This window comes from Rattus norvegicus, chromosome 18, assembly GCF_021556685.1.
Source record: "Rattus norvegicus strain SHRSP/BbbUtx chromosome 18, alternate assembly SHRSP_T2T, whole genome shotgun sequence".
Taxonomy (NCBI): domain Eukaryota; kingdom Metazoa; phylum Chordata; class Mammalia; order Rodentia; family Muridae; genus Rattus; species Rattus norvegicus.
In genome coordinates this window covers 56,740,466-56,760,795 of record NC_141551.1, presented here as the reverse complement: position 1 = coordinate 56,760,795, position 20,330 = coordinate 56,740,466, and the positions used below count along the sequence as shown (strand labels likewise).

Below are 20,330 nucleotides of genomic sequence, written 5' to 3'. Positions count from 1 at the left end.
AATCAAATCTTAGATACAAATATTAATTTTCAGGTTATTCTTTACACGTCACACAACAGTGTATCCCTCTCCTCTCCTCCCCTCCTCTCTCTCTCTCTCTCTCCCCACCCCGTGCGTGCATGTGTGTGTGCGTGTGTATAGAAGAGCTGAGAGCTCAGTACCCATTGATCCTGTGACTCATGCACGGGATGCTCTGACGAAGGGCTGGAGAATGCCATGGTGCTCAGCGTTAGGTGTCCCTTATTTTATATGAACCAAGAACAGAGTTTTATCATTCATTCATTCATTCATTCATTCATTCATTCATTCATTCATTGGTTTAATGAGTTCAGTGGACTCACAAGCCTGTTTTCCTTATATACTTTTGCATTTTGGGGGGGGGGGCTTTTTGAGACAGGGTCTCACTATATAGTTTTGGCTAGCCTGGAACTCACTTCGTAGACTGAGCTGGCCCTCTGCCTCCTCTGCCTCTGCCTCTGCTTTCAGAGTGTTAGGATTAAAGACATGTGAGGTCTGGACTCTAATACAGTTTTGATGCACATATCCATAGGTTTCTTATACAGGTTGACACATTCGGAGGGGGTCATATTTCCTTCGCATAAATGAGCTATAAGTCTGCCTCATGGTTGGTACTGGGCAGATGGTGGCTGTTTACTTACTCAATCATTCTTCATCAGCATTTGCACTTAAAACAGAGCCAACTGCTTATAACAGGGAATCGCTCAGGGCAAGGCACACCTGAAAGGAGCTATTCTCTACAACCCGGAAGAACTGGAGCATGCCCCACAAGATCAGGTCTATCACTGGGAAAGCGAGTAAACAAATACCACACACATCTGCTCCATGTACAGTGGGGTTACCGCCCCATAAACCCATTGTAAGTTAAAACTATAAAACACTACTATACTATACTATAAAACACCTGGGCAAAGTGGCTCGTGCCTGTAAATCTAGCATTTTCAGTGACTGAGGCAGCAAGACTGTGCTCCAGGCTTCCCTGAGCTGTGTTAAGAGACTCTGGGTCACCTCAGTATAGTAGTCACATTCGTAATGGCCAGCAGTCGGGAAACAGACAGGAGGGTCACTACAAGTTTGAAGCCAGCCTGGGCTACATGGAAGGTTCTAAGCTAGCCTGGGCTATAGAGTAAGACCTCATCTTTAAAAAATAAATAAATAATAAAAGACAAGAGAAGAAAAGGTGCTCAAACACCTCAGCTGAGCAACAGAGGCTGTGGAGTCTATCGGCGAGCATCTGGCCAGGGCCGTTGCCAGCATGGCTGACCGTGTGGTGCCAAGAGCAGCTGCCAGGGGACTCTTCCGAAAAGTCCCTATGGTGTCTAATGGGTTTGGTGAGTGTGTTGGCTTGTTTTTGTTTTTGTTTTTTTCTCCTGAAGCCTACGGGAAAATCAATTTGCTCCCAGAAAAAGCAGCAGAATAGAATCAGTGTGCTGCGGGCAAATGGAGCGTTTGCTAGATACACTGCAGCTATTGTGTGACCTTCAAGGCCACATTCATGTATGACTTCAGACTCCGGGAAACCAAACCAGAGCCATCAAGGGCACCTCTGTTACCTTCTGCTGAAAGCAGACTCTGTGCCACCAGGGTCTTTGAAAGAATCCAGTGAGGGTCGAATAGCAAGACCTAGAAAGATGGCAGCCTGAAGGCCAGCGGTTTGTCTCGGTTTTTTCCATGAAGCCTAATTAATTAACCTGTGCAGCTTTTTCCTAATTTCAACACACACACGCTGTTTTGCTTTCTGCAGGAGGTGAAATGAAATACAGTTGGCTGTTAGAGGGCCTCAGACCTCAGATCGAGGGAGGGGTGGTTAAAGTCTAAAGCTGTATTTTAAAAGTGTATTCGAATGCAGCCAACAAAGTGTGAGTCATATCGGAAGAGCCGTGGGAAGGCACATTTGTGAAGCTAGTTGCCAGAGAGAGAAGTATCCTGGTTTTTTTTTTTTTTTTCTTTTTTCTTTTTTTCGGAGCTGGGGACCGAACCCAGGGCCTTCTGCTTGCTAGGCAAGCGCTCTACCACTGAGCTAAATCCCCAACCCCGTATCCTGGTTTTAAATTTGCACAAATCATTTGGCCTTTCCAGATCTTAATCTCTTCAACTGTCTGTCCGATGGGGGGGAAAAATAACTCCTTCGTAGACATATTCAAAAAAGAATAACTGACAGCGGGCCTGTTGGTGCAGGTCTGTAATTCCAGCTGCTTGGGAGGCTGAGACAAGAGCATCGTGAGTTCAAGGGCCTCCTAGACTAAGACGCAAGTTCAAGGCCAGCTTCGGCAACCTGTCTCAAAATAAAAGCAGTTTTTTTTTAAAAACATAGAAACGGCTGAGGAAGTGATAAAAACACTTGCTGGTAGGCATGAGGCTCTGGGTTCAAACCACACACCACCAAAAAACAAACAAACAAAACAAAACAAAAAACAAACAAACAAACAAAAAACAGTTCAGGTACAGTGCCCAGCAGACAGTGAGGTACAACCGGGCCAGCTCTGCTTTTATATTGGAGCGCCTGCCTGCCACCTGTCAACCGGAAGCCAGCGCTTGTGGATAGGCTGGCTTAGCTCGGTGTGACAGATGAGGGAGGGGCTTCTGGAAATGTCCCCAGCCCACATTGTCAGGACTCAGTGTCCCATCTTCCTCGGATTCTTTTTTTTTTTTTTTTTTTTTTTTTCTTTTCAGAGCTGGGGACCGAACCCAGGGCCTTGCCCCTGCTAGGCTAGCGCTCTCTACCACTGAGCTAAATCCCCAACCCTTTTTTTTTTTTGCCTCGGATTCTTTTGTGTGTGTGTGTGTGTGTGTGTGTGTGTGTGTGTGTCCCATCTTCCTACTCCACCCACATTCTGTTTTAGAAACAGTTTTGAGTGGGGTGTAGTATTCTATTAACTATAGTACTCGGGAGGCGGAGACAGACAGACAGACAGACCCCTGCAATTTCAAGGCCATAGCCTGGTCTGCATAGAGAGTCCCAGGACAGGGATGCATAAAGAGACCCTGCAGGGGAAACAATGGAAGCACAGTCTTTCCTCTTACAGAATGAGTAGTAGAAATCAAACTCCAGCCCTCAGACTTTACCTCAGTCACCTTTCCCCACCAAGCCACCTCAGCCGGGACACCCACTCTTTTTTTATCTTTTTTTTTTTTTCCGGAGCTGGGGACCGAACCCAGGGCCTTGACCAATCCTGGCCAATCCTGTGACTCCGTGTCTCGGTCTGATCACATCTGTGAGTGTTTCCCTCGTGGCTGAGCGGAGGCCTAGGTTTAGCGTTGGTGATGAGTTTGAGGACAACAGCCAGTGGATGGTCTTGGTGAACTAAGATTTGCCCGTATTTTGTTTCCTGGAGAACTGTCTCCTGTGCCTTGGTGGTGAACACTTCTCAATATATCCAGAGTTCCATAGATGGCTGGAACCTCCACAGGCTCTGCTTCCAAGCCTTCCGTTCATCTTTGACTCCAAAGCAGTAATTGCCTGAGTCTGGGATGGTCTTGCCCAATTAGTGTCTATTCCTTTGCTCTCTGGAATGACTTTCGAACTGAAGATGACCTCAGCGCATGACTCAGTTGTTCAGATCTGTGTTCTCTATTACAGGCTGTTTTAACCAATTCTAACACTTCTGATTATACCTGCACATCAGACACACTTGGTCCAGTTATAATGGGACCAACCACATTGTCCCCAGAACTAAACAGATCCAACCATGTTCTTGTTCTCTCTCTCTCTCTCTCTCTCTCTCTCTCTCTCTCTCTCTCTCTCCCCTCCTTCTCCTCCTTCTCCTCCTTCTCCTCCTTCTCCTCCTCCTCCTCCTTCTTCCCCCTCCCCCTTTTCTTTCCTGTCTAGGAATTGAACCTCACTTCACACACGCTAGGTAAGCACTCTACCATCGAGTTACATCTCCAGCCCTCATTTTACCTTATATTTTAAAGCACGATTTCACTATGTTGCTCAAATAGCCTTCAACTTTCCTGTAACCCAGGCAACCTTGAGTTTATGATTCACCCTGCCTCAGGCTCTTCTGTAGGTAGCTAAGCCATTATGCTTGCCTTGCCATTTTGGCTTTGGTTGTTTTGAGACAGAGCCTTACACTATAGTCCAGGCTAGCCCAGAATTCTCCATGTAGCCCAGGGTAGACTTGACCTTACAATGATCTCCTGTCTCAGTCTCCCCATTGCTAGGATTTCAGGAACGAGACGCTATACCTGCTCTGGTATTTGAGTTTTGTTGTTATTATTGATGTTTTCCATTCATAAATGAACAACACAAGGCTGACTAGCCTGGCTAGGTTTCTTTGAGATATCTGTGGATTTGTGCAGGACTCCTCCTGTGTTTTCTCTTAATGTTCTAGAAGAAACATATCATCACTTGTTTCAGGGAAGCCCCCCACTGAATCGCCATCTGACAGGAGTGTGGTCAGTGCCACCGCTCTGACTCCCTGGCTCACAACAGCAGTGTGCTGATCCGAGCGTTCAGCCACTGTTGACTTTCTCTTCCTTTCCCTCTTTGGAGCAGCCACAGCTTCTGCAGGTACAACCTGGTTATATGACATCCTGGGACCCTGTGCTATAGGGCATGGGAAGCAAGCAGGAGTACCTAGCCAGGAGTGCATAAGAGCCCTGAGTGATGCAGACTGTGGCTAACTCGGCAGATCACGCCACTCTCTAACGATGTAACTGTTACCCAGCTTCAGTCAGATTTATCCTGTGGCTGCTGGGTCCCATCCAACTAACTTTCTATCTTTTCAAAATAAACTGAGAACCCTCTATGGAAAAAAAGGACTATGACTATAAACCAGTCCAGTTTTTTGTAAGTAGAAAGAAACAAGTAAATAAACACAGTCAACAAACTTATCAAGTAGTTGGGACTGGGCTCTACCTATAATTTGAATGTTGTAGATTAGATTTGAAGCCTCTTTCTAGTTCTAAACTGGTTCTAATGTCCTACCAGGGGAGACCCTTGAGCCAGCTGTGGGACATCAACAGGCTCCTCCCTGTCTGCCTCTCTGCATCATCTACTCCTCTGGGTCCCTCTGAGACTCCAGCAAGATTTTGAGCTTTTGCAAGTGACAGGATCCGGAAGTTGTGAAGAATTACCACAACACAGGAGAAAGAGCCTAATACAGTGAAGATAAATATGCACGGTAAATTAAAGTTCTTGAGCAAGTCTGCCAAGCCTGGCATATGGAGAAGACCTCAAAGAAACTTACCCTTCCATCTGGAGTCCTGGGACCAGAGTAGGCTGGGGCCTCGCCCATCAGAACTGGCCACACATCAAAAAATTCCTAGGGGTTAAAAAAAAAAAAAAGAAAACATTGATAAACACATCTGTCAAATCAGCCAAAATGTGGGTAGCCCTGGTGTTGTAGAACATGACGTGGGAAAACGAGGGCTTGAGGATAAGGAAGTGGTCCAGTAGGTAAAAGTGCTTGCTTTGCAAGTGTGAAGACCCACGTTAGAATTCTAGACTTCAGGTAAAGTGGGGCACAGGAGCACGGTGTCTGTAATGTCAATGCTCTTGGTGCAAAGCAGGAGGTGGAGGCAGGAGGATTCCCTATACTGTCTAGCCGGCTAGCTTGTCTCATGGAACCGCAAACAGTAAAGAGACCCTATCAGTCAACCTGGAAGGAGGGGACAGACACCCAAAGCAGATGTCCTCTGACTTTAAACATGGTGGCACGTGCACACACACAACCACATGTAAATACACACAACCAACGAACACACAAGAAGTTTTTTTGAAGTAGGGTCTGGAAGAAGAAGAAGAAGAAGAAGAAGAAGAAGAAGAAGAAGAAGAAGAAGAAGAAGAAGAAGAAGAAGAAGAAGAAGAAGAAGAAGAAGAAGAAGAAGAAGAAGATGATGGGGTTGGTGGTGGTGGTGGTGGTGGTGGTGGTGGTGGTGGTGGTGGTGGTGCTACAGGTATACAATCATACTGCAGTTTTGTCTCTGCTAATCAGAAACAGTAGCAGTAGAGAAAATGTGAGATCTCAAAATGCATTACATTATCCCCCTGTCAAGTGCAGAAATACTGCTTTTACCTGGTGACGTGTTATGAAAAAAAAAACTTTTCAAAGGACCCTAGAAGCTATTTATCGCCATAAGCACGGGATACACCTCAGCCTGACTTTGTACTACGGCTACAATACATGTCCCCCCAAAACAAGGTTTAGCAGAGCTAAAGCATTTGATTAGCCTGTGCAAGGCTCTGGGCTCCATCCCAGCTCTAACCTAAAAGACATGTTTTTATGACAAATTAAATTCTAGTCAATCCCAGACAGCCAGCTGATCAGATCACACCTAAATCAGACAAATGTGTAACTGTAGCTAATCGAGTTGTGCATGAGCTTTATTCTATTCCATCTAGACCAGCTCTCTGCCCACACTGCAGAGCAGAGCCCTGGATGGCTTGCTGTCTGGGCACCCCCTGATTCATGGAGTCATTCCAACTAAACTTATTTTATTTTGAGTTTTTCTTTTTGCCATGGCCCAGGACATAAGCAGAAGACAGAAGAAAGAGATGGGGATGAGGCTCCCGGAGTCCCAAGTGCTTAGGGGATAGAAACGGGAAGATCAGACATTCAAGCTCATCTTTGACCAAGTTCAAGACTAGCCTAGGATCCAGGAGACCTTGTCTCAAGAAAGCAAGGAAGAGGAAAGAGAGGAAGAGCCCAGAAAGGAGGCTCATGAGGAGAAGCCACCAGGGCTACCCAGGCTTCTGCCTGTGGCTTCTTGGTTGGTGGTTCTTTGCAGAGATGCAAAGCTGTGTTAGGTCAAAGTCTCTGCCTTCAGAGGAGGCCTTCCTCCTCCAGGGCTCCCTCTGATCACTGAGCTGTTAATACTCAGGGACAAACAGTGACCTGCTGTGTGTAGATGCCACCCTCTCCTTTGTGCCTTTGAGCATGCTTATCATGATGTTTGCTTATGCTAATGTTGCCCCGGGGTCAAGCAGAAGGGAGTTCACAGGAAGTTCACACTCCACACCCTTGGCCTTCCATCCAGTTGGGAACTTTTTCTGGACTTCTGACAATAGAAAGGAGATGTCGTTCTGGGTGGGAATGTGAACTGGGGACCTAGCGGAGCCCCATGTTCTGTTTGCTACATGTTTATGGTGCACATAATACCGCACAGGCCCTACAACAGCGTTTCTCAACCTGTGGGTCGTTGACCCCTTTGGCAACCCTCTGTCTCAAAAAGATATTTACATTATGATTTAGTGCAGTAGGAAAATTACAGTTATGAAGTAGCCACAAAATAATTTTATGCTTGGGACGGGGCTCAACACGGCCTGAGAAACTGTATTAAAGGGTCACAGCGTTAGGAAGGTTGAGAACCGCTGCCCTAGAACTTAATGTTTCATGAAGAAGGTAAGCAAGAACTTCGTTACTGCCCAGCATGAGAAGAAATACTCAGGGCTGGAGAGATGGCTCAGCCATTAAAGGCTAGGCTCACCACTGTAGAACTAGAGTTTCATAAAGGTTACTCATTGTCAGAGCCCGAATGTGCAGAACTAGAGTTTCATAAAGGTTGCTCATTGTCAGAGTCTGGATGTGCAGGGCCGGACGTGCCTGAGGGAGAGCCAGAGATAGGACTTGCCAAACCAGCTATCAGCCCCAAGGACACTGACCATCCTTCCTTCCCCAAGGACACCCTCCCCTTCCTTCACCCCCCTGAGTGAGATGAGCCACCCTACCTGCCTGCCGAGCTGCTAGATAACACATACTCCTTGCTGATGTCATTTCGCGCCGAAAGTAACTGTGCACCATTTGAATTGACCAATCATGTGTAACCGCGCGAATGCCCCTTACCTCCCCTATATAAACCCCCGAGTTTGGAAGCTCGGGGTCGATTCCTCTGTCTCCTGTGTGAGATATGTGTCGACCCGGGATCCCGCTAAGACCCGGGATCTCGTTAATAAAAGCTACCTCGTGCTTATACATCAAGAATGGCTACTCGTGGTTCTTGGGGGCACCCCACCCCACAATTGGAGCGAGAGACACGTTCCCCGTTTAGGGGTACGCTCTTTCATTTGGGGGCTCGTCCAGGATCAGAGCGTGACCCCCTGGAACCCCGAATGCCACTTGGAGGTACATTGGTGTGAGTGTTGAAAGCGGCCGCTGTGTATGTGTATGTATGTGTGTGTGTGTACGTTGTGCTTCTCGTACTGTGTATTGTGCCATGGTCTAAGGTTTAAGTTGGGTGTGCTCGGGTGGAAGGGCTTCCCACCCCGAATTTGAGTGCACCCCGTTTTCGAGTACATTTGGGCAGATGGGTTTCCTGCCCTGCATTTGAGTGCACTCGGGCGGAAGGGTTTCCCACCCCGGACAGACAGTATATTTGGGCAGATGGGTTTCCTGCCCCGTATTTGAGTGCACTCGGGCAGAAGGGTTTCCCGCCCCGGACAGACAGTACACTTGGGCAGATGGGTTTCCTGCCCCGTATTTGAGTGTACTTGAGCGGAAGGGTTTCCCGCTCCGGACAGGCGCCTGTGAGTAGAAGGGTTTCCTACTCCGAATAGTCTTTTTCTTTCTTTTTTTTTTTTTTTTCCTTTTTAGAAAGCGCACCGGGGGACGCCCCAATTGCGCAGGCTCTGGGACGCGTGAGAGACGTTCCACAAGCCGAATTTTGTCGGGAGGACCCGGCAACGGACAGTCAAAAAGATCTGACTGTGACTTTGGAGGTCGCGTTCGGCTGCCTATTTAAGTATAGGCACGGACAAGTGTGCTTAGATGTGTTAGTGTCTGTTGTCTGTATTCTGTTTCTGTGTTTGGTATCCCAGAAGCAGCTAAGGTTAAGCTGCAATTTGGGCCAGGTACTGAAGGTACCAGGCATCTGTGGAAATTGGTTATAGGATGCTTTGTTTTAGTCTTGCTTGTCTGGTTTGTTTTCTGTGGTATTGTCGAGTATCTTTTTTGGCTTTTGTTTCGTGTTTGACTTTGGACTGACGACTGTGTTTGAAATCATGTTTTGCTTTGTTCGTCGAAGAGTTTTACTTGGTCCCCTTAATGCTTAGTGAGTAAGAAACTTAATCTTATGGACCCCGCTCTAGTGGCGGTGTGTTGGTTGATAGCCAAAGTTAATTTTTAAAATAGTGTTTTATCTGTGCTTGTGCTCGCAGCACACAGTAGGGGGGAGCGAAATTAGCTGCGGAGCTGCTGCAGCGAGCATGGGGACTTCTCAAGTCTCACCCAATTTTTCTGGCTCTTCAAAAGCTGTTTAAAAGGAAAAGGCTTAAGGTAAAAAGAAACACTATAGAGAGATTTCTTAGTGAATTACTACACCTTGGTTCGCGATCTCTGGGAATCTCACGGTGGACAGCTGTAATAAACTGGAAAAGGATTTAAATTTTGCTCGGGAGCAAAGAATCTTAAAGGCGGAGTTTCAGCCGGTATGACACTTAGTGCGTAGCTGCCTAAAAGATCAGAAATGCTGTTAACAGGCTATAAAGGGGGGACAGGCTGTGTTAGAAATGCTACAGGAAGAATGATCTAAAAAGGCTGAGAGCTAGGTGGGGCTATAAGGAATTTCTGACATTTGCTCACAGTAGGAGAGTGCTCATTTAGAAAAGTTCTTTAAGGAAGCCTGCCTTATCTGCTGTCTTTATTCCAAGGGAGGAGTCAGTCTCCAGCACTAAATTACTTGGCAGTGCCCAAGGTCAGGATTAATGTTTTCTTTTCCTTGGGCCCTTTAAACCCAGTGAGACAGTTTGGTAAAGGGCTACTACTGAGGTCCTGATAGCCCCAGGTGAACTGGTTACGATTCTTTTGTCAGCCACCTGGCATCTAGCAACCAGGTTCTAACCATTTCTCCATCCTTTTGTTATTAGTTGTTACTAAAAGCCTAGTGTCATTTGGAGGCTGGTTCTCTTGAGAGGCAAAGCAACGGAGCTGACACTGAAGAGAGATAAATGCTGTTTGCCCTCTTCAGTAGACCTCTATTCTCAAGATTCTCTTGTTTTCTCACCATCCCATTTGAGATGCTTGTTAGTAACTGTTACAGGTCTTCTTTACCACCGAGGAAAGACGGAATCCTACTAGAGGCCAGAAAAAAAATGTTCCAGACACGGATAGAAGGCCCTCACTTCTGCCTGCTCTCTTCAGACACCTGAAGGTAAGGAGTGCCAGGTCTGCCGCCAGGCTCCAAGGGTGGGTCTCTGAGGGGCTGGAAAATGCCCCACCAATCTGGCTAAGATAAGGAAAAGATATGAAGAGAAAGTTACAGAAATTTGAAGGGTTAAGCTAAGTCACTGAGAGAGTTATTGTAAGTTGCAGAGAAAGTAAGTTGATGCGTGGTTCAGGGTCTGTGCAGAAAAGTGGACAGCACCTAATAGCTGTAGAAGAAGATGCAGAGAGACTGAAAAAGAAAGAAAGAAAGAAAGAAAGAAAGAAAGAAAGAAAGAAAGAGGATAAAAAGAGCAGGAAGCTAGGGAAGAAAAGAGACAAAAAGAAGAGGAAGTTAGAGAGCTAAAGAGAGATAGAAGACAAGAGAGGAACATATACTGGCCACAGTAGTTAGGGAACCTAGGAAGATAGTACCTGGCAACAGAAGAGAATTCCTGGCTAAAGATCAGTGTGCCTAATGCAAAGAAAAAGGACACTGGGTCAGGGACTGCCCAAGAAAGAACAAGAGGGGCCACTGGAGAGCTTCTTGGTCCTAGAGTGCTGGCTATGTACAGAGATAGAAGGGAAGTGTGGATACAGGGACCCAATGCTCTGTCCTCCTATGCCCCCCAGTGGGCCAATATCCAAAGACCTTGAGTGCAAGGGACTACTGGCAACGAACAATACTTATGGACTGCCCAAAGAACAGTGGACCTTGGCGTGGGCCGGGTAACCCACCCACTAGTTCATAGTCATCCCTGACTGCCCCTATCCCTTGCTCATGAGAAAATTGCTCTCCAAAATGGCTTGCGTGGGCTGAAATGGCTGGGTGAGGCCATGTGTATGCATATCTGCAGACTGTGTATGTGGAGCTTAAGACCTGTCTCAGTGCACCAGTACCTGATGCTGGGAGATGTGTGACTTAGTCCTGATCTGCCTGGAACACATCACTCCTGCCAGCCGGGCACTAACAATTATCACCCAATCCAGGACTTAAACTGTGATAGAGTGGCTGATGTTCTGCCTTTGAATAGAGTGTCCCAAAAGATGGGACCACTGGTCAGCTGCCATGGACTAGATTCTCCACCGGTTGGGGACAATCTGGTCACCTTGCTGCCCAATCCGGACCTGGAGCCACCACAGCACGAGTGTCAAGTACTGGCAGAAGCCCATGGGTGGAGGAAAGACCTCTGCGACTGGCTGATTGACCCCTGCTGAAAGCCGAGGACCTTGTCCACAGACAGGAACAGTTCTCTTCATGAATGAAGGTCAGAGACAAGTGGGTGCTGCCATGGTGGACAACACAATGTCATCTGGGATGGCTCAACCCCCCAGTACATCAGCGCTGCAGATGCCTTTGCCATCTCTTGGATGCCCTGATGAAGCCAACAACTGTGAGTACTATTCATTGCTCAGGATATCAGGAGGGAAGAGATTCAGTGACATGGGGCAATAACGAAGCAGATCAAGTGGCTCAAAAAATGGTTATGCAGGAGCCCATCCTGGTTGCAGACCTGCAAGAGACAGCCACTGAGAACTAGGATCGGACTAAGGGATGGCCTCACTTAGAAAAGGCCCAAATTGCTTAAAAGATAAAGGACAATGGCACACTTGAGGGGAAAGCTATACTTCCCAGGGAACAAAGAAAAGACTCACTTTGCCAAATACAGAAATGGACTCATTTAGGAGATAAGAAGTTTGTCCAAGTAGTTAAAGTGTATGTAATAGACTTTAAGATTTTAGCCAGAGAGGCAGTAGAAAGTATAAGGTATGTCAATAAGTGAATGCTTAGCAAGCAAACAGGGCAAAGAGACCTAGAGAGTTTGGTGAAAAGTCGAAGTGAACTTCACTGAGATAAAACCAGAAAAATATAATCACAAGTATCTCCTAGTGCTTGTAGATACTTTTTCAGGAATAGATAGAAGCTTTCCTCACCAAACGAGAGACGGCCTCTGCAATCATCAAGAAGATATTGGAAGAAATCTTCCCCCGATTTGGAATGCCCAAGGTAATCTGGTCAGACAACGGCCCTACTTTCGTTGCCAAGGTAAGCCAGGGTGTGGCCAAGTATTTAGAGGTCGATTGGAAATTACATTGTATTTACAGACCTCAAAGTTCAGGACAGGTAGAGTAAATAAATAGAACTCTAAAAGAGACCCTGACCAAATTAACCATGGAGACTGGCGCAGACTGGGTGACACTCCTTCCCTCTTGCTCTCTTCAGAGCAAGAAATACCCCTTCCAGATTCAGCCTTACCCCCTTTGAGATCTTATATGGGGGCTCAGCCCCCCCCCCCGACTGTATTAGATGATGTTACTGAACCAACATGTCATAGTGCCATAGTAATAATGATTTGTGTGCCAGGCTAAAAGACCTACAGGTGATACAGAAAGAAATCTGCTCACAGCTGACAGCAGCCTATGCCCCGGAGACCCCTGAGACATCCCATCAGTTCCAGGTTGCAGCTACACTGAGCCCAGACACTCGAGCCTCGCTGGAAAGGACCGTACCTGGTGCTGCTGACCACCCTGACAGCTGTCAATTCTTAGCCCTCACCAGCCGAGTACTAGCTGTTGGGGCTGAGAGCTGGGACCTAGAGGGAAATTCAGTCATGTTTGTCCTGGGTTCTATCAAGATAGGTGTGGGATAGGTTTGATTTCCATTACAAATGATGTAACATTGCATGTTATTACTCTTAACACTTCTTGGGACTGTGCCTCAGGGATCACAGTCTGTATAAGCTTAGAAGTTCTAAAAGCTAGTCATGACCTTGGTGGATAAGCTTGGATAGTGTCCAGATTAGAATCCTCATGTTAAGACAACAATACCAAGCTGTTATGCTAGATGAAGCTGAGTTCTCCATGAAGTTCTAGGATTAGAACTATTAACAAAAAAAAAAGAAGTGGGGAATGTAGAACTAGAGTTTCATAAAGGTTGCTCATTGTCAGAGTCTGGATGTGCAGGGCCGGACGTGCCTGAGGGAGAGCCAGAGATAGGACTTGCCAAACCAGCTATCAGCCCCAAGGACACTGACCATCCTTCCTTCCCCAAGGACACCCTCCCCTTCCTTCACCCCCCTGAGTGAGATGAGCCACCCTACCTGCCTGCCGAGCTGCTAGATAACACATACTCCTTGCTGATGTCATTTCGCGCCGAAAGTAACTGTGCACCATTTGAATTGACCAATCATGTGTAACCGCGCGAATGCCCCTTACCTCCCCTATATAAACCCCCGAGTTTGGAAGCTCGGGGTCGATTCCTCTGTCTCCTGTGTGAGATATGTGTCGACCCGGGATCCCGCTAAGACCCGGGATCTCGTTAATAAAAGCTACCTCGTGCTTATACATCAAGAATGGCTACTCGTGGTTCTTGGGGGCACCCCATCCCACAATTGGCGCGAGAGACACGTTCCCTGTTTAGGGGTACGCTCTTTCAACCCCCAAAAATGTAAGAGAAGAAGTATTCAAGCTGAAGCCCCTGAGTGGGGAGAACGGACACGAAATGTAACGCACAGTGAAGAACTCTTAACATAAAACACCAAACCCAGAGATCTTTTCTCAAGTGTGTGCCAAGATACATATAAACATACTGAAATTAAGTGTGGCCATAGAGTAACCGAGAGAAATAAGCCAATGCAATGAGTCTTTTTCAGATGAGATAATCGGTTCGTTGGTTGTCCATGTGGAGTAGTAATATTTATCTTGCATCATGCTATAAATGAAAGTTTTTGTTACACTGTCTAGAGCTACATGTAAAATCCACAAAAATAAAACTTAACATGAATTGGCATAAGTAAAGTATTTTTCTGACCCTAGAGGCTAGAAAAGATTTTTTCTTAGGGCACAGAAGTCAGCAGCCATAAGAAAAACTGATTTCTTACATGACTCGGATTTCTATTCACCAAAGCACACTTCTGCCCTGCTGGGGAGAGGTTGAGACAGGGTTTCTTTGTGTAGCCCTGCCTGTCCTGGAACGCTCTCTGTAGACCAGGCAGGCTGTCCTTGAACTCACAGAGATCCACTTGCCTCTACCTCCAGAGTGCTGGAATTAAAGGTGTGCACCGCCATGCTCCAAACACACTTCTAAGATAAAGAAGGCTTGGGGGTTGGGGATTTAGCTCAGTGGTAGAACACTTGCCTAGGAAGCACAAGGTCCTGGGTTCGGTCCCCAGTTCCGGAAAAAAAAAAAGAAAGAAAGAAAGAAAGAAAGAAAGCTTGGACTCGGAGACGTTTATGACACAGCAGAGGACCTGGATTCAGACTTGGGTAAAATCACTTGCCCGTGTGACCCCAATGACCTGAATTCAATCCCCAGAACCCATAGTGGAAGGAGAGAACTGACTTCCAAAAGTTGTCCTCTGACCTCTACACCTGTGCTATGTCTGGCACTTGCCTTTAATATCAGTTCTAGGGGTAAACTCAGGTCTTCGTGGCTTCAGGCAAGCATGTTCCTGACTCAGCTATCTCCCTGCCCATTAGGTAAAACCCTTCACAGCCATCCAAATTCACCCAGACTGTGTCCTGAGCTAGTTGAATTATTGACCAGACTGCATTCGGTCACCACGTGTTCCGTAGAAAGGCCCTATCCTTGAAGTTTTCTTACCTTCTGTTTGGTCATGTCTAAGAGTCCTACAGAGTATCTGTCACAGTTGAGAAAAGCTCGGACCGTATACAGGGCCTTGTGGAACTGCCTCTCTATATCCGTGAGCTCTTCGAAGACCTTGCTTCCAGACCACAGCAATATCTGAAGACATTTGTAAAAGTAAAAAAATAAATTTATTTTTTATTGACTTTATGTCCCGATTACAGCCCCTTTCCCTCCTCTCTTCCGATCCCACCCTTAAAACCCCTGACCCCACAAGCAAGAGTTTTTGAGGTACAAATTAGAGGTTTCTTACGTAGAAAATAACAATCCTGCAAAGTTTTCTATTTAATCTATTTAAGTCTCATAAGAATCCAGAACAGTGGTTCTCAGCTTGAGGGTTGTAACCCCTTTGTGGGTCCAATGACCTTTTCACGGGGTCACCTAATACCATAGGAAAACACAGATATTTATAGTATGACACATAACAATAGCAAAATTACAGTTGTGACGTAGTAATGAAACCTATATTACAGTTAGGGGTCACCACAGCATGAGGACCTGTATTAAAATGTTGCAGCATCAGAAAGGTTGAGGACCATTGATCTAGAGAAACAGATGGGGTCATTAGCCCCATTTTATAGGTGGGAAACTGAGGCTTAAAGCCACGAAGTGATCAGCTGACCTACATCGGGTCTAATTCTTTCTTTATTTTACTCGTTATGTTATTAATAAGTAAGCACAAGGTTTAGGAATATAGGTCCATAGCTAAGTGCTTGCCTTATATGTACAGGCTGTGAGTTCAATCCCCACCACTACAAAAAACATAAAATAAAATTATAACAAGCAGTTGAGCTTAAGTACCCCACATATGTTAACTTATTTATTTTAATATCAATCTTAGAGAGTGATATATAATTATTCACATGTTTTTGTTTGTTTGTTTGTTTGTTTGTTTGTATAAGGTCTTGGGTAGCCCACTCAGACTTCGAATTAGCTACATCGCTGAAGCTGACCTTGAGTTTCTGATCCTCCTGCCTCCACCTCCTTCCTAAGTGCTGGGATGATAAGCGTGCACCACCTTGCCCATCTTCACCATGTACATTTTTAGAGAGGCTAAGAAACTTGCTTAGTTAGGGTCTGACAGCTCCTTGGTGAGCAAGCATTCAAATCCAAGCCTAACCCCTCTAGAATACAACATTCATCGCCTCCTAATCCCGGGGACTCCCACCAGACACAGTGCAGTAGTTCCCGGTACCTTTGTACCAGCTGCCCTTACTCCATCCATGGCTCAGTCCCCGGAGCCAGGCCACTTACCTGGCCACGCCGGGTCTCACAGTTGTGCAGGTAACTCAGGTGGAATACCTTCATGATCAGATTCACAAAGTTGAGGTATTTGAGAAGAATCTGCAAATTCAAACGGCATGAGGGAAGCCGATGAGAAGGAGAAATCCTTCTTCTCGATTCTTCTGCCACCAGCAAATATCTGATCCCCCATTAAAGCCAGCACAGAAGTAATTTGCACAGCTGAGCCGTGGAGTGCAGACCCTTCACTTGTCTCACTGTGAATGGAAACTCAAAGTGCGTGTTGGTTAGTTAATGGGGGTGTATTAATACAAATATTTAGTATGTATGGAACTTGATGCCCCTGTGATAAGTCACCGGTATATGGCACCTGGTCATTACAAGTCACTGTGAGGTAGATCCTGTGAAATCACACCAGTTTACAAATAAAAAACCCAATACATTCAGGGAAGATAAATCAGGTGGTTTGAATGAAAATGGCCGCCAAGGGCTCCTGGGGAGTGGCTTTATTTGAAATGATTAGGACCTGTGCCCTTGTTGGAGTAGGTGTGGCCTTCCTGAAGGAAGTGTGTCCCTGGGGATGGGTTTGAGATCTCAGAAGCTCAATCCAGGCTCTCTCTTTCTTTCTCTTCTTGCTGCCTGCCGATCCAGATATAGAACTCATAGCTAACTCTCCAGCACCATGCCTGCCTGGATGCTGCCATGTGTCTCAGCATGAGGACAATGGACTACATCTCTGTGTATGAGTCGGCCCCAAGTAAATGTTTTCATTTGTTAGAGTTGCTGTCCTCACGGTGTCTCTTCATAACAATAGAACCCTAAGACAAAGAGTGATTTGTCCAAAGAAAACAAGATTTTGAGAGTCCCAGACCAATCACCTCTCCATTCCTAACCCCCAAATCCAGTGTCTGCACTGTCATCTTCCCCTGTCTCTCTCAGAGACTAGCAGGTGAACCCCCACACCCCTCTTTCTCTCTCTTTTAGTTGTGAGACAGGGTCTGATCTGTAGTGTGTGCTACTCTGGAACTGGAGCCCAGGCTATACAATTATAATTACGGGTGTGCACCAGACTTATGCCAGTACTCCTGCCACAGCCTGTCAAATACTGAAATTGGAGGCATGGACCACCGTGCTTGGCTGTCCCCCAGCCTTAGATTTGGGAAAACTAAAGCCAAGCCTAACAGCAAGGTTGGAGAATTCCATGAGCTGGAAGAATGGGTTAGCGCGGCCTCCTCAGCTGTATCTCAAGCAGCCTTACCTCTTCATCTCTCTTGGTGAAGTGGGGTTCATCTATTTTATTCACAGCCATAATTATGGCTACCACGTCCTTCCCATTCATGATGGGGGATGCCAGGATGCTCTTGGTCTGATATTCTGTGAGGCTGTCCACGAAGTCGCAGAAATGCTCATCCTGAAAGAAGCACAGAGAGACAGACGAATGCAGAGAATAGGGAGCATGTCAGAGAACCTGCAGACAAGGGGGTGAAGGCATTCATCTGTTCCCTTTTAGCAAGGGCTTGGTGACTTGAGGTGACCGTGAACACTTCTGGCATTCATCCATCAGAAGGCCTGACAGGCAGTCCACCAAGGGCCATGGAGGACAAACACATCACGGCAGGGAAGCCCAGTGGGAGTTGTGAGGGAGTTAGGGGCATGACTGTGGTGACTGCCAGTGGACATGGCATGTGGTACTCTGCCTCAGCCCTTCATCATCACTCTCCCAACAGCCTATGAAGAGAGGGCTGATAGCCTATCTCACAGAAAGGAGATCCGTGACTCACAGTAATGTGACTTGTGAGCATTTAGAACCTGTCCTCAGCTCTGCTCGGCTCACGTTGTCTCAGAGAAGCACCCTGGGGTCCACCTCATTGAACAAGGGCTTTGTTATTTTCAGCTCCACCTCCCTCATTTTTATCTGGACACAGTCTCACTACGTGTAGTAGTCCAGACCAACCTTAAATTCTCAATCCTCCTGCCTCAGCCTCCCACAAGTGGTGGAATCATAGGCATATAATTTGACCTTTGATAACACACTCGTTACTGCCTACACAGCCATTTCAATGTCCATTCTCATCCTGCAGATCCAAACAAAGCTTGGCTACATACCAGGCCTATACCAAGTAGCTAAGATTCAAGCTCTTCACTGATGAATCACCGACCGTAACTTTGATTGACATCTTGACTGGGTTGAGAAGTACCTGGGAGCTCAGTGAAGCAAACCCCTGTGTGTGTCTGTGAGGAACTTTCCCGAGAAGATTGCCAAAGAGGGGACATTGGCTCTGAATGCAGGGCTGGCAGGCCAGCTAGAGTAAGCAGTAGGTTGGGTAAGGCGACCCAAGACATTCTTTCTCTCCGCTCAACTACAGCCATATGAACTGCCTGGCCCTTTCACACCATCCCCATGACAAACTTTCAGGCCCAAACCAAGAGCCAAAGCAATCTCTCTTTCCTTCAGTTAAAAAATACTATTTATTACTGTTATGGGAGAGGCATGGTGTTTGTGGTGATGGACGTGTGCCAGTGCTCGTGAAGCAATCACAGGATAGCTTTGTGGAGCAATTTCTTTCGTTCCACCTTTACATGGGTTCTGGGGATCAAACTCAAGTAGCCACTGAGCCATGCCAATGGCCTCTTCTCTTGTTTCTGTCAGGTTATCGGTCACAGTAACACAGAAGAAGTTAATACAGTAATGCAGGCCATAAAGGGCTTAGCTAAAAACTGAAGCACACAGAGATCCACACATCCTGACTCCTAAACCCAAAGGCAGCCTGTCTGGTTTTTAGAGGCTTTCATACAATCTCTGTGGTGAGGGAGAGGAGACACACAGGCTGCATTGTCTATAGTCAAAAGAATCCACCTTTCTGTCTCCAGTACCAGGGTAAATTTCCTGACTGCCATGTCCCATGGGCCAGCCCAAACACACACAGTGTATACTGTTCTGAGAAGGACGATTCATCTATACAGCTGATTCTAGAACTTTTCTAGACCTAAGGTGGCATAATTCCTCCTGCAGCCCACATTCCTGGTGCGATACTCTGGATTTCGGGATTTCGTCTCAGAGAGAGTGAGATTCAATAAATAAATAAATAATAGGCAACGGCATAAGGTCGGGGAAGTTGGCTCAAACAGGTGAAGGGTAAAGGGATTAAGATAATCCAGCCATGCTCCACTTGAATTAGCATTCGGGGATTAGAAAAAGCCAGAAGGCAGCATTAGCCAGGGAGGGTGTTCTGTGTCACTCTCAGAAGACACTGCTGAGTGCCTGAGCCCAGAGTCAGGCATGCTCAGATTTATCTCAGTTCAGCTATGCAATATTCACCTTCATCAAGGGAAGCCAGCACTCGGGCCTCACCTGCTCTAAGGCAGATGTCTCTAAATCTGCCAGAACCCTCTTTTCCAACGTATTAGTCACGCTTCTGATTTCTGTGTCCAAATACCTGACAAATGCAACTTCAGGAGAAAGGGCTTGTTTTGGCTCCCAGTTTGAGGGGACACAGTCTCCCATTTCCAGGAAGGTCTGTTTAAGGGAGCAAGAAGCAGCTGGCCACACTGCAGCAAGCAGAGAGGAACAACTGGCTCTACTCTCTTTGCTTCCTCCTTTGTATACTGTCAGGAATGTCAGCCCATGGAAATGATCCTGCCCACGTTTAGGGTGGGTCTTCCCATCTCAGTTAATCTGATTGAAATATTCCCTCACCAACACGCCCAGAGGTCTGTGAGGTAAGTCCAGATCCTGCCATGTAGATTACCATCGCACACAACGGAGAGAGTTCTCAGCCAGGATCTCTTCATGAACACTCCATCTCCCAAATGACTGGAGTCTACATAAGCATTGCCATCCCTGGATCCATCCCATAGCACCCCTAAACTAACTACCGTGTGTGTGTGTGTGTGTGTGTGTGTGTGTGTATGCATAGAATTGAGGTGGAGGCCAAAGGAGAGTATGTGTCTTATTCCCTTGAGACAGGGTCTCCTATTGAACACCAACCTGGTCAATTTGTCTAGGTTGGCTGGCCATTGAGTGCTAGGGATCACTCCATCTCTGTCCTCCCAAAACTGAGGTTGTAGACACAGACAGCTAGCTATACCTGACTATTTTGTGTGCATAAATGCTGGCGATATGAACTCAAGTCTTCATGTTGGTAAAGCAAACTCTCTTACCTATTGAGCCATTTCCTCATCCCCAATTGATTTTAAAACCCAGACATAAGAAACTTAGTTAAGGAAGACCCATGGTCATTCACTTGGGACTGACAGAATGCCTTCTGAGTGAGGCACTGCTCTGAACCCTGCAGTAGAGAACTGGAGACTTTTACTCTGATAAAACGTACAGTTAAATACAGGAG

General features: G+C 46.5%; 1 protein-coding gene and 1 long non-coding RNA gene across 2 annotated transcripts in view; one reads left to right on the top strand and one right to left on the bottom strand.

Annotated features, from left to right (window-relative positions):
- Positions 1-20,330, bottom strand: part of Pde6a (phosphodiesterase 6A) — a 77,100-nt gene that overhangs the window by 45,944 nt on the left and 10,826 nt on the right. Inside the window, 4 exon segments of the mRNA NM_001107386.2 lie at positions 5,211-5,285; positions 14,701-14,841; positions 15,997-16,086; positions 17,243-17,395. Coding sequence (NP_001100856.1) covers positions 5,211-5,285; positions 14,701-14,841; positions 15,997-16,086; positions 17,243-17,395 — 459 coding nt within the window.
- Positions 934-7,936, top strand: LOC147999826 (uncharacterized). The gene is made up of 2 exons (XR_015642576.1): positions 934-1,349; positions 4,952-7,936. It is a non-coding gene; the product is annotated as an uncharacterized LOC147999826 (long non-coding RNA).